Source organism: Silene latifolia, chromosome Y, assembly GCF_048544455.1.
Source record: "Silene latifolia isolate original U9 population chromosome Y, ASM4854445v1, whole genome shotgun sequence".
Classification (NCBI taxonomy): domain Eukaryota; kingdom Viridiplantae; phylum Streptophyta; class Magnoliopsida; order Caryophyllales; family Caryophyllaceae; genus Silene; species Silene latifolia.
This window is the reverse complement of record NC_133538.1, coordinates 5,599,740-5,614,163: the sequence shown is the minus strand read 5'-3', so window position 1 is coordinate 5,614,163 and position 14,424 is coordinate 5,599,740. Positions and strand designations below refer to the sequence as shown.

Below are 14,424 nucleotides of genomic sequence, written 5' to 3'. Positions count from 1 at the left end.
ATAACTTTGCAAAGCAACATACATTCCAAAATTTTGAAATGTGTTCAATTGAGTAATCAATTTCGAAACATGTGGAATTAAGTGGGAGTTTACAAATTATCATGTGAACACATGGGATTTAGTGGGAGCTGTCATCCTCTGAATGTTTACAACTCATTACTCATTAGGAATGACGAGCTAATATCTTCTTTCATAAAGAAGTATTTGAGTTTTCAATTCTGGATGAAAATGGACTATGATGAATCCAATTACATCAAGGGATGTTGGATTAGTATTAAGAGATACACATCGTATCAACATTCACATAGGTTATTCATGTAGATGAAAATGGAATTGCCATTAGCAGTCATGGTCGTTCATTGAACCTATGAACGGTTGATCTCATGATTATTAGTAACTAGTGTTTCCGCCATTAGAATAATCATGTACATGTCCAATTATGAATCATATGCATAAGAGCATGATGATTGATTGGTAAGCCATAATAGAAACGTCATGAATTCTCAAGTAGAATCCGATGAGCGATTTCGGTGTTTAACAGAATACTCTATTATGTGTTAAGAGGTTGCACATATTATAGAAAGTTCAAACACACGTAAAGATTTATGAAAATCCTAAACTTTTCAAATCAAAAGGAAAAATAAGAGGTTATTGGAAAGATACTTAGTTGAATAAGAAGTTATTCAAAACTAATCCTTCCTAATATGCTAGAACTTGTGAGAAGTGCTAGACCAATCGTCTTGACAAATTGTTGTAAGACTCTACAAAACATATACCTAGTGCATTGTGTGTGGATGGAGTACTTGATCAGTACAAGTTATATCATTCACCACAAATTCGTTCGTTATGTGATAATCGATAAGGAAGTTCTTTCAAGATAAAAACCAAAACCGAGGTCGGGAACCTTGATGTGTACTTGGTAAGATTCATGCTATGAGAGAGAACATGAATGTAAAGGAAAATGCGATTATAAGAAGTTTGAACACATGAACACATGGCATGTTAAACTTCTATTGCAATCAATAAGTGTTTACACTTACGATATACATCACAAGGTTGTAATATGGTATTGACTACCCGAGTGTGATGTCGACATTTGTCGTTTGAGTTATTATTAACTCACCTTGTACATTGTTATATCCAAACGGGTTGTGGAGACAATTGAACCCCGTTAAAGTGAACATGGATTAACATTGTATTTGCCCATAGTTACTTACATGAGGTGACGTCTCAAAGTGACTAGAGTGTGATGCGATTGATGGCAAGTTCAAGTGCCATAGAGTCATGTGAGATGACTAGTCGATCACATAGATGCATTGTTAGGAACATTTTGTCGGGCCTAATGACCGCTTATAGAGTTCGGCAAATTTATATAGCCTGGTCGTGGCGAGAGCTGCTATAGTATTCAAATGAGTCGATTCTTTTGACTAAAGACTATTCGCCTAAGATGGCACGATTTCAGATTAACTTTGATTTGTGTTACTACGACCTTCGTAAATGGGGTCAAATGGGCATATTTTGGGTTATGATGGCTGTGGCTAGTCGAAGGGAATGAGTGCGATAGGAATTGTCCATCCCTAGTCAGGGTTATAACAATATCTCAGGGCCACTCGAGGAGTAATGAACTGGAAATGCGTGGCCACGCTCGGAAGGTATCTATGATAGATAAATCCGGTCAATCGATTATTCTCCGGATCGAGGAAACCACTCTCGATATGATCACTTGCAAGTCGACCTGAAAGACACCTTGCATTGAGTGGGAGATAGTAATAGGACAAGAGAATTGGTGGAGCACACTTGTCGAGGACAAGTGGGAGATTGTTGGAATATGTGTCCTCCGACAATAATGCATCACAACTGTTGATCATGATGATCACATGTTTAAGTCTCATTATAAAGAATACAATTGGGAAGTAATATTTTACTGTCAACTGATCAACATATATCGGTAATGATTGGTGACTATAGTTTGACATTACTTTGTAAATGACGACGGTGGTGATCGATTGACCCCTAGGTCATACCTATAGGGCAACACTCTTAATTGATCATTTAATTAATCGTATAACGTTGCGAGTTAATTAAATTACTTGAAAATTGACGGACGATTTTGGAGGAAAAATTTACGTATCACATTGAAATTTGATTAAATGAGATACGGTCTGAGTAATCGAATTGTATCATTACTCAGATGAAATTATTGTTTAAGGAAACAATTAAATTTGAATGAATTATTATAAATACAATTTATTGTGATTTATAATTGGAGAAATATTTTGGTACAAGTAATTATGAATTACTAAGTCGATTTTTGTATATGACGTACTTTATTAATACGTTGATTTTTAATATGTTAAAAATACATAACAAATTTATGTAACATATGACATGTGACATATTGACAAATTTGACAAAAATAAAATGGGTTCCATTTTATGAGTGTACCGAAATTAAGAGGGGATTAGGCAAAATATTGTGTTGTTTAAATTAGTGAAAAACACAATCATTTGCATTATAGACTAGCCTTGCAACCTATTGCTTATTGTAAAGAACAACACAAGCATGCATTGGCTCCCCAAAATCCCCCCCTTCCACCCGGTTTTTGAGATGGAAAAACCATTATGGTTTTTCATCTTATTTACCTAATAACACACTAAATGTTGTAGTGTATCATTCATTCTTTACTCATCCAAAATAAGAATTCTAGAGAGACAAAAAAGCTCTCTTCTTCTTCTCTCCCAAAACCGAAAATATTAAGTGTTTTATAATATTTTTGGGTCATTTTTCTACAAGATTAATATTGTACTAGTAACTATAGTATTAATTTTAATTAAGAGTAAGCTTTGGGTATAAATCCTTGGGAGAGATCCTACACTTGGGTCTTTGTTCATCCAAAAGGGAAAGCTCAAGAACAAGAGAGAAAGGTGAACTCTCTTGTGCCCATATTAACCAAATTTCCAATGTAAGAACAAGTTTCTTCTTTATTTTGTTTAAATGTTTGCATGCATAAGATCATTAGTTAATTTTATGACAAATTAAATTAAAACATATATGAATATGTAAGTATATAGATCTACTTTTCCTTCACGTATCACATCACGGTAGAAGAGGTACCTGATGAAAGTGAAGAAATTGAGGCTGACGAGGCCCCTGAAACACTTGAAGATGGGGGGCAATCGACTGTTGATGAACTCAAGGAACTCAACTTGGGAACTACTAAAGATCCTCGCCCCATTAATGTTAGTGCTCTGCTGACTAAGGATGAAGAAGAGGAGTACTACAAGTTGTTGTTTGAGTTCAAAGATGTCTTTGCTTGGAGTTATAAGGAGATGCCTGGACTCAGCCCAAAAGTTGCAGTTCATCGTCTAGCAATCAAGAAAGGCATCAGTCCCGAAAACCAGTCTCAACGTCGTTTCAGGCTGGAACTTGTACCTGAAATTGAAAAGGAAGTCAACAAATTCATAGAGGTAGGTTTCATTCGCGAAGTCAAATATCCTACTTGGATAGCAAACATTGTCCCAGTCAGAAAGAAGAATGGACAATTGCGCATATGCGTCGTCTTTAGAGATCTTAATGATGCATGCCCAAAGGATGACTTCCCTTTGCCAGTCACAGAGTTGATGATTGACGCAATCACTGGTCATCAAGCACTCTCATTCATGGATTGTACGGCTGGTTATAATCAAATACATATGGCACCTGAAGATCAAGAAGCAACGGGTTTTTGAACCCCAAAAGGGATCTTCTGCTACACGGTTATGCCGTTTGGATTGAAGAATGCTGGCGCTACGTACCAACACGCAATGCAAAAGATCTTTGATAACATGCTGCATAAAACAATAGAGTGTTATGTTGATGACATGGTTGTCAAATCAAAGAAAAGAGAAGACCATATCAAAGACCTTCGAACCTTCTTTGAGAGACTTAGAAAATGTCAGCTCAAGATGAACCCGTTGAAGTGTGCGTTCGGCGTCACATCTGGGAAATTTTCGGGGTTCGTAGTCAGGCATAGAGGCATTGAAATTGACCAAACAAAAAACAAAGCCATCAACGAAATATCGGAACCAATGACGCTGAAAGAGCTGCGCGGATTGCAAAGACGTTTGACATACATTCGAAGGTTCATATCTAACCTAGCAGGACGTTGTCAACCATTCAGCCATCTTATGAAAAAGGATGCTCCATTCCAATGGGATGAAAAATGCAAAAATGCTTTTGATAGCATCAAGAAGTACTTGGCCAGTGCACCAGTGTTGGGGGCACCAATTCCAGGAAAGCCACTTGTCCTCTACATCACAACACAAGAACACTCATTGGGGGCAATGTGTGCTCAAGAAATTGAAGACCGCAAGGAGAGAGGACTCTACTACTTGAGTCGTACCTTGGTGGGAGCTAAATTAAATTACTCTCCCATAGAGAAGATATGTCTTGCTTTGGTGTTCGCCATCCAGAAGTTGAGGCACTACATGCAGGCGCATACCGTACATGTGGTCTCAAAAGCTGATCTCATCAAGTATATACTCTCAAGACCAGTCTTATCTAGAAGACTTGCGAAATGGGCAGTGTTACTTAAGCAGTACAACTTGGTGTTCGTGCCTCAAAAGGCTATGAAAGGTCAAGGTATCGCCGATTTCTTTGATGATCATCTAGTACCAGCAGAGTGGGAAATTTCAGATGACCTTCCAGAAGAATAAATCTTCTACGTGGACGTTCTACCTCCATGGCAGATGTACTTCGACGGTTCTGCAAGGAAAGACGGAGCTGGAGCTGGAGTTGTATTCGTAACCCCACAAAATCATCTCATGCCATATGCTTTTACACTCACTCAGTTGTGCTCAAATAATATGGCAGAATATCAAGCTCTCATACTCGGCCTCCAAATGGCGATCGAAATAGGCGTCAGAGATATGGAGATCTACGGAGACTCAAAGCTGGTGGTCAACCAAGTCGTTGGTGAATATGAAGTGAAAAAGGTAGACTTGATTCCCTACCATCAACGGGCATTACAACTGCTGAATCAACTTGACGTCATCCATGTTGGTCATGTGCCGAGGAGTGCCAATAAGTTGGCTGACGTGCTTGCTAATCTTGCAGCCACTTTGGCACTGAGGGCAGAAGAGTCTGTGCAAGTCCCAGTCTGCAACCGTTGGGCGGTATTTTTGCTTGAAGGAGAAGAAAATGTAGATGCAACTAACATGATCTGTGTCTACACAGCTGATGAAGATGACTAGCGTCAACCTATTATTGATTTCTTGGGCCACCAAAAGCTACCTACCTGATAATCCCAGACACAAGGTAGAAATACGGCGACGTGCTCCAAAGTTCATTCACTATAAAGGGACACTCTACAGACGTTCTTTCTCAAGGCAATGGTTGAGGTGTCTAAGCAAGGACGAAGCTGCTGAAGCAATGCATGAAGCTCACTCTTGGCATTTGTGGCGCTCATCAATATGGGCCTAAACTTCATGATCGTGTAAAGAGAATGGGGTATTACTGGGCAACCATGGTACAAGATTGCATGGTCTTCACGAAAAAATGTAAACCTTGTCAGTTCTACGCAAACTTCATACACCAACCGCCAGAGACGTTACACCCCACTGTTTCTTCATGGCCCTTTCAAGCTTGGGGACTTGATATTGTGGGACCTTTTACTCCAAAAGACTCTAATGGATACGAGTATATTCTCGCCGCCACTGACTACTTCTCAAAATGGGCAGAAGCCATCACACTACGAGAAGTAAAGAAAGAAAATGTTGTGGACTTCATTCGAACCCAGATCATCTACAGATATGGTGTACCTCAGCGTATCACAACTGACAATGGGAAATAATTCTTCAACCATATGATGACAAGTCTGGGAGAAAAATTCAAGTTCAAACAATACAAGTCATCCATGTACAATTCTTCTACAAATGGTTTGGCTGAAGCCTTCAATAAAACCCTTTGCAACTTGTTGAGGAAAGTAGTAGCAAAGTCAAAGCGAGACTGGCACGAAAGGATTGGTGAGGCATTGTGGGCGTATCGTACCACATACAAAACATCTATCCAAGCAACCCCATATGCGTTGGTGTATGAAGTGGAGGCCGTGTTGCCATTAGAATTGCAGATCCCTTCCTTGCGCATCGCTATTCAAGAAGGACTCATAGATGACGAAAATGACAAATTGCGATTAGCAGAGTTGGAGGCTCTCGATGAATAAAGATTAGAGGCTCAACAAAAGCTCCAGTGTTATCAAGCAAGGTTGTCACGTGCATTCAACAATAAGGTGTACCCTCGTTCTTTCCAAGTGGGAGACCTGGTACTTGCAGTACGAAGGCCAATCTGGGATGGCCCATACGTGGTGCAAGAAGTCTATACAAAAGGTGCTTATAAGATTGTTGATGGAGACGGTGTACGTGTCGGTCCAATCAACGGAAATTTCTTGAAGCACTACTATTCTTGAAGCTCAACAATGAAGGCTCCTAAGCAAGAGCGTAAACTGCACACCAAAGCTCCTAAGCAAGAGGTTAAACTGCATACATTACAAAAAAAAAAAAAAAAAAAAATCCTTCCTTTTTTTTTGAACTACGTCGGCTTGATCTTATAAAGTACTTCGTACTTTGCGAGTACGTAGGCAGCTTGGGTGAACATGTAGCTCAAGTGCAGCCACACTTTAAAAAAAATTATATTCCCTTTTATGAACTACGTTGGCTTGATCTCGTAAGTTGTCACCCTGGTCAGCTTTGTGGGTACGTAGGCAGTTTGAGCAAACACTTTGTTCAAGATATTGCTTAAGAATACAAGAATGAGAGTAATAGTGAGTGTATCTCAATGTCCCTTCTGTTTTTATCTTCTCTTCAATTTATATTAGCTTCCAAAGTCACCTCTGTCCTTTCGTTTAGGGTTTCCTGGTAAATAGGGCTCGTGCCCTATTTACCCGGAGGTAGTTGATTAATCTCAACAGCATTTCAGCCGTTGTCTTTGACACTTTCCTCTATCTTCTCCTTTTGATAGTCTTCCTTATTTGTAGGGACTATACTTAAATGGATTGATTGTTGCCTGCTTAGCTTGTACAACGTTTTTCTTGTGCCTAACGTGGTCTCCTTTCAGGCTAGGGCTAGTAATTACCTGTCTTGTATTTTTCCCCTGCTTGGTGCCTGTCCATATGCTCTTAATGCCTGATTTTAGGTATTCTTTGTTTGAGTCTTGGCTTTCATCATTGCCTGGCCTCTGTCGGGTCAGGCAGGATATTTATGGGTCCAATAATTGCCTCTTATCTGCTTATTCCATCGTTGGGTCTGGCCAGGAATAAGGAGATAAAAATTTGGACCAGGTAAAAAACTGTGTAGGAATCTCTAACGGGTTAGAAGTTGTGTTTGGTTCAGCTTCTTGTAACGGCTATATTGCCATAAATAGGGTAGATTCACAAAACCTTAGGAGAGTCATGATTAGCCTCCACCACTTGTCTTCTTGCCCATTTGATTTTGCGGCTATAAATACCTTGCTTTGTTTCATCTTGCTTTCACATTCCAATCTCAAAATTTCTCCTTTCCTTTTCTATAATTCTCTTCTTGCAAAAAATCAATTTTTAGCAAAAATAAAGTATGGCTGGTGGTAGAAGAAAGACGGCTGCTTCTAAGGCTCCTGCTGAAGTTGAGAAGGTTCCTGCTGAAGTTGAGAAGGTCCCTGCTGTTGTTGATGTCCCAGATATCATCCCCGAGGATGAGGTGGTGGAGGTGGTTGCTCCTCTAGAAATTGTATCCATGTCATATAAGGGGGTTGAATATACTCATGTTAAGGCTTTGGCTGCTTCCTTCCACGAGGCTAACCAGTTGAAGCCAACCTTTGAGCACTATCTGAAAGGCAGGGGTCTCTTACCTGCCGGGGCTGAGGTTTGGATCCCTGAAAGTGGTCTAGTCAGGGCTAATTGGGGTAGTCTAGGCTGTTCCTGTATTTTTGAGTGGGCATTTAAGGGTGGATGTCAGCTTCCCCTTTCTCCTTTTATGGCTGAGGTGATAAGGACTATTAGGGTTCCTCCATTCCAACTCATGCCAATGGTTTGGAAAATTGTTCATTCAGTTGAGCAGTTATGTTCCAAACATAAGCTGGTTATCACCCTGGAAGATTTCAAGAATGTCTATCACTTGAAAAGTCATTCCACTGGCCGGTTCAACCTTCGAGCTAGTAAGATAAAAAATGGCTCATCTGATTACTAACTTTGATTCAGGGAATGAAAAAGGATGGGCTCAGACTTAAATGTTCATCAAGGCTGATTCTATTGCCCCTGACTTGGATTACCTTAATTATCCGGCTATTGAAGGAGGTAATTATCTTTTTTGCATTATATTTTGATTGGAGATGCCTTTTTTTGGGAAGTATGGTTACTTTCTTTTATCTTTGTAGTAAATGATTGGGTGAATAATCCTGATGCTGAGGGGTCGGCTGATCGGATTGCAGCTTTTATGGCGTTGCCTGAGGAGGAGAGGACATGGCATGCCTGTCTGGGGCAGGCACATATGCCTCGTTTTAAGAACGCTAAATTGAGTACTTATAAACCAGTGAAGAGTGCTAAAGCTTCAGGGGCTTCCTCGTCAGGAAGTTTTTGTTTGTTTTTATTTTGAAGATTTTTGTTTTGGACATATGTTTATATTGCTGATGTAGAACCTCATCGTGCAGCCACCAGGGCTTCTACTAGGATAGCTAGTTTTGGTCTGTCCTTGGTGAAGGAACGGGTTTCCCAAATCACAGGGGAGAAGTCTAAGAGCAGTGAGGCCACAGGAAGTGATAGTGCTGTACAAATTCAGGAGCCTATGCAGGAAGTACAGTTGGCATCCCCTGAGAAAGTTGTGGATGAGGGTGGTCGTCCTGAGAAGAGGAAAAGAGAATCATCAGGTGGGCTTCATGATGTCAGGGGGGTTAAGGCTCGGTTGGATGAGGTTCAATTTGCTAAGGAACAAATCCAGGCCCAAGCTTTTATGGTTGATGATCCTTATTACCAGTATCAGGCAGAGGATTCTTCTGCCCGTGCCCTGGCTGCTATGTATCGTACCAGGGATTATGCTGCCAACCTGATCACCATGCTTTAGGAGGTATTTTCTTTTTGTCTGATTTTGTGTAGGTATTTGTGTGTGTTTATTTGTTTTTTTTTGTGGCTTAAATGGTTATGTTTTATTTGCCAGAATGTCAATGATATGCTGAGGGGTGCCTGTCAACTGGATTCTGTCCACAGCCTTAAAGATACCCTGGATTGGGAGGTGCAGATTTTGAAGAAAGATACTGCAAAGTTTAAGGCTGAATTGGAAGCGTCAAAAGCTGAGAATCATTCATTAAAGGAGGATAATGAGGCAGGGAAGGCTCGATTGCTGGTGGAGTCTTCTAAGCTGAAATATGAACAGGATGCCCTGAAAGCTCTTCAGGCCAAGTTTGATACTATTCAGGAAGAGTTGAAGGCTGAGAAGCAGGCTATGCAGGAGCAGTTGAAGGTGAATGAAGAATTGGGTGTTGAGAGGGATTTGGTACAGGCCAAGTATAAGGATGCAGCAACTTACTTCTTTGGCAGAGATCGTGTGGATGCCATGAAGGAGCCTGTTGAAGTCAGGCCTTTTTGGAATCCTGACCAGGAATTGGCTAATCTTAACACTACTTATCTTGAGCTTTGCAAGCTGCATGCTGATGAGGAAGTGGACTCTCCACCGTCCAAGGAAAAAAGTGGTGATGCTGAAGAGGAAGGGGGTGAGGATGAAGAGGAAGAGGGAGAGGAGGCTGTTGATGAGGGAATCAGTTCTGCTCCAGCTTCCAAGGCAGGCTGATCTTTTTTGTTGTTTCTGTGATATTTTGGTTTGTGTGATTTTGGCCTATCCAGGGGGGGATGTTCCCTGAACAAACAGTTAGTTTTTGGATTTGTTTTTTGAAGTTTGCTTTGTCTTGCCCCAGGAGGGATGTTTCCCTGGGTAAACATTTTGTTTTGGTATGAATATATCGTCTTCCTTTCCCTTGATTTCCTTGATTGACTTGATTTGTACCTGTAAATAATACATTTGACGTTTTTTGTTAGAAAAATGCCTGGCGGGAGGGCTTATGGCCCTCATTCCGTTTTGGGGAATGATGGCTCTATTGCCTGTCAGGAGGGCTTTTTCTGAGAGGAGGGTGGTTGCCAGTCAGGAGGGCTTATGGCCCTCAGCCTGTCAGGAGGGCTTATTTAGACAAGTAGTCTGGTCTATTTCACCATTGTACTTGTCTTTTATGTACTGAGCTCAGTTTAGTTTTTAGGTCGGGCAGGCAGGTGCCAAATTTATTGTAGAGCATTTCAGGAATGCTTTTCAGGTTGGGTGGAGTGGCCCTCAGTTAGAGTTGGCATAAAGGGCCGCGGGCCGGTGGGCGGCACGGTCAGGAACGGCACGACACGGCCCGGCCCGGCGAGAAAATCGAGGAAGCACGGGCACGGCACAAATGGGCTTTAGACGGGCTCCGGCGCGATTTTTTTCAAAAATCCGTGCCCAGGCACGGTGCAGCCCGGCACGCACCAGGCACGACGGGCTTGGCACGGCCCAGCACGAAGAATGACCCTTTGATCATTATTTATTAAACAAAAATTACATTAATATTTAATAAAATATATATTTAAACCATTAATTATCATTTATTAAACAAAAAGTACATTAATATTTAATCAAGTATATATTTAAACCATTAATCATCATTTATTAAACAAAAAGTATTAAAAATATATTAATTATATAACGTTTTCTTTTAAAATAAAAAAAATATTAAAGCACATGGGCCGGCCCACGGAGAAGGCACGAAAAGCCCATGGGCCAGGCACGGCCCGAGCACGAAAATGGCCGTGCCTTGAGTGGGCCACGGCGTAGGCTTGAATCAGCGGGCCTGGCACGGCACGGCCCGAGGAGCCCAATATACGTGCCTGGGCTAGGCCAATTTTGGGGGAAGGCACGACGGGCCGACCCAGCACGGCCCATTGCCTACTCAACCCTCAATCCTGAATATTTTTTTAAGCCTAAGTATAGTACGTAACTAATGAAAAGAAGGCGTGAAACAAGTTTTCAGGATTTGATATAATATGATTTAAATAAGCAGACTAGGCAGAGCTAAAAAATAATAGGCATGTTTTCAGGCAAATTGGCAAATAGCAGGAAGGCATATTTTGTAGGGGGTTTGCTATAAGATTCTATTGAAACATATAAGGAGTTGATAGTTTTACCTGTTTTTGGTTTAAACATGAAATAACTTTAAGTGGGAAATGTTCCAGGATCTGGGGATCATTTCTCCTTCCAAAGTTTGCAGCCTGTAAGCTCCTTGTCCTACTATTGAATCAATTAGGTATGGTCCTTCCCATGTGGGAGCTAGCTTGCCTACATTTTAGGTTGATCAGGCTTTCCCAATCATAGTATGGCTTGGTCCAAGAAGTTGTGTCCTCATGAATGGGACAAGTTTGATCAGACCTTTCTATGGTTGGTTCCAACAGGTGGACAATGGGTGTTTTATCAAATACAGCAGAGCTGAAGTTTGATCCCAGGCTGGCTAGGGCATCAGCCTGGGTAATTAGGTCCCTTGGTATTTGGTCAATGTCAAAGGATTTGAATTTTTTGCAAAGGTTTTTGACATATTCTAAATAAAGTACCATTTTTGAATCCTTTCCTGCATATATTCCTTTGACTTGATTGGAAATTAAGAGAGAGTTAATTTTTACCTTGAGGTTTGCTACACCAAGTTCTATGCATACCTTAAGTCCAGCTATCAGGGCTTCATACTCAGCTTCATTGTTTGTGGCTTTGAATTCACAACTAATAGCATGTGCAATTAGGGTCTCCCTGTGGTGATTTCAATACTAGTCCTAGGCCAGTTCCTTTCATATTTGTTGCTCCATCTACATGTAGGGTCCATTCCTGGTCTGACTTATGGGTGTCAAGGTGATTGACCTCTTTTATGAGGTCTGGTTCTAGGGTAGGACTGAATTCAGCCACGAAGTCTGCTAATGCCTGAGACTTAATTGATGTCCTGGGTTCAAAGGTTATGTCATAGGTCTTTGATTTGACGACCATTTTGCCATTCTGCCTGACAACTCAGGTTTTCTCAGGACAGATTTGATAGGCAGGTTGGTTCTGACAATAATTGGGTGACTTTCAAAATAAGGTCTAGGTTTGGTGCAGGATATGACTAAAGCAAGTACATACTTTTCAAGTAAGCCATACCTAGTTTCTGCATCTAGGAGACTCTTACTTACATAATAGACTGGATGCTGTTGGCTATCAATTTCCTTAGTCAGGACTCTACTTACTGCTGTCTCTGTGACAGATAGGTAGACCGTCAGAGGTTCTCCTTTGTCTGGTTTGGCAAGTAGTGGAGGTGTAGTCAGGTATGCTTTTAGATCTTGGAAGGTTGCTCCATGTTCAGGCAACCATTTGAATGACTTGTTTTTCCTGACGAGGTCATAGAAAGACCTGCATCTTTCTGATGATCTGGATATGAATCTGTTCAGGGCTGAAACTCGTCCTGTCAGCTTTTGAATGTCTTTGACTGACTTGGGAGATTCTAATTCCAGTATAGCTTTTATTTGTTCTGGGCTGGCTTCTATTCCTCTTTTGGTCACTATGTATCCTAGAAATTTGCCTGAAGAAACTCCAAAATGGCATTTAGAAGGATTGAGCTTCATGTTGAATTTTTCCAGGATCTTGAAAGCTATTTCTAGATCCCTGACATGGCCTTCAGCCTTTTTTGATTTGACCACCATGTCATCAATATAAACTTCCATTGTATCCCATATTTGATCTTTGAACTTCATATTGACCAGGCGTTGGTATGTTGCCCCATGCATTCTTTAGACCAAAGGGCATTGCTGTGTAGCAGTATATGCCTCTTTCCGCGATGAATGCAGTGTGTTCCTGGTCAGATGGGTGCATCTTAATCTGGTTGAATCCACTTCAGGTATCCATAAATGTTAGTAGTTCATGTCCTGCTGTAGCATCTACCATTGCGTCTATGTGAGGGAGTGGAAATGGGTCTTTTGGGCAGGCCTTGTTGAGGTCTGTGTAGTCTACACAGACTCTCTATTTACCCCATTCTTTTTTTATACTACTACCACATTGGCTATCCAGTCAGGGTACATGACTTCTCTTATCATTCCCATATCCAGTAGTTTGTCCACTTCTTCATTAATAATAACATTTCGTTCAGAGGCAAACTTTCTTCTTTTCTGTTGCACAGGCTTATAAGATTTGTCAATATTTAGTTTATGTGTAATGATATTTGCGTCTATACCAGTCATATCAAAATGTGACCAGGCAAACATGAAGATTTATTTTTAAGAAAGCTTACTAATTCTGGTCTGATGTTGTCAGGGACATCAGATCTTATCAGTACATGCCTGTCAAGATACTCAGGGTCTAAAATTACTTGATCTGTCTCCATTTTGGTTTCTGCCACATAAGTTGTCCTGACAGGGTACTGTAATTGCTAGGCGAGAGACTTACCTGCCTTGGAGGGTTTCAATGACTCAGTATAACATTCCTGGGCAGATTTTTGTTCACCTTTTATGGTTGCTACTCCCCATTATGTTGGTATCTTGATGCATTGGTGGTAGGTGGAGGGTATAGCCCTCACATTGTGGATCCATGGTATTCCTAGGATGGCATTGTAGGATGACAGGCAGTCCAGGACTCCAAATCTTTTGTATGAGAAGACTCCTTCCACATATGTGGGCAGGTGTATTTCTCCCAGTGTATTCCTTGTTTCTCCACTGAATCTTACCAGGACATTAGACTTATTTATGATTTGACTTTCATCAATCTTCATTGCTTTAATGACATCAAGCATGATCAGGTTCACTGAGCTGCCTCCATCTACCAGGATTCTCAGAACACGTGCAGTTCCTATTTGCACGGTGATAACCAGGCTACCATGGTATAGATCGGGAATACCCTGCATATCAGTGTCGTCAAAAGTAATTTGAGGTAAATTTCTAGGTTTAAAAGGAGATTTCATTTTTGACTCCCTGGCAATTTTCTTTGCAGCTGAACTGGTCAGGCCACAAATCTCAGATCCTCCATAGATGAATTTAACCTCATAGATGGGTGGTGCTGGGGGTAGGTCACGTTGTTGCCTTTCTGGGTTCTTCCTTGTTCCATCATCTTCCCTGTTCTTTATTAGCATCAAGTCTTTCAGATATCCCTTCTTTAGCAGGTAGGCCACTTGCCTGCGCAATCCCGGGCATTCTTCTGTTGTGTGCCCTATATCCATGTGGAATTTACACCATCTTGTAGTATCCTTCCTTGAGTTGGGGTTGTCTGACTTCTTTGGCCATTTGACAATGTCTCCCATAATGTCAAGTCTCTTGATTAGTCCTGCAATGTCAACAGAGAAGTTATATTCTTGGATAGGGGGATAAGTATAGGAGTTACTTCGTTTTTCATGTGTGTAGTTGACTTCTGA

General features: G+C 41.0%; 3 protein-coding genes across 3 annotated transcripts; all 3 read left to right on the top strand.

Annotated features, from left to right (window-relative positions):
- The first annotated feature begins 4,727 nt into the window (after positions 1 to 4,727).
- On the top strand, positions 4,728 to 5,231 carry LOC141627526 (uncharacterized). The gene has a single exon (XM_074440768.1). The coding sequence runs from the start codon at positions 4,728 to 4,730 to the stop codon at positions 5,229 to 5,231; it is 504 nt and encodes a 167-aa protein (XP_074296869.1).
- Positions 5,232 to 5,413: 182 nt separating this feature from the next.
- Positions 5,414 to 5,830, top strand: LOC141627525 (uncharacterized). Its single transcript, XM_074440767.1, has one exon. The coding sequence runs from the start codon at positions 5,414 to 5,416 to the stop codon at positions 5,828 to 5,830; it is 417 nt and encodes a 138-aa protein (XP_074296868.1).
- A 15-nt stretch (positions 5,831 to 5,845) lies between these two features.
- LOC141627524 (uncharacterized) lies at positions 5,846 to 6,199 on the top strand. Its single transcript, XM_074440766.1, has one exon. The coding sequence runs from the start codon at positions 5,846 to 5,848 to the stop codon at positions 6,197 to 6,199; it is 354 nt and encodes a 117-aa protein (XP_074296867.1).
- The last annotated feature ends 8,225 nt before the right edge of the window (positions 6,200 to 14,424 follow it).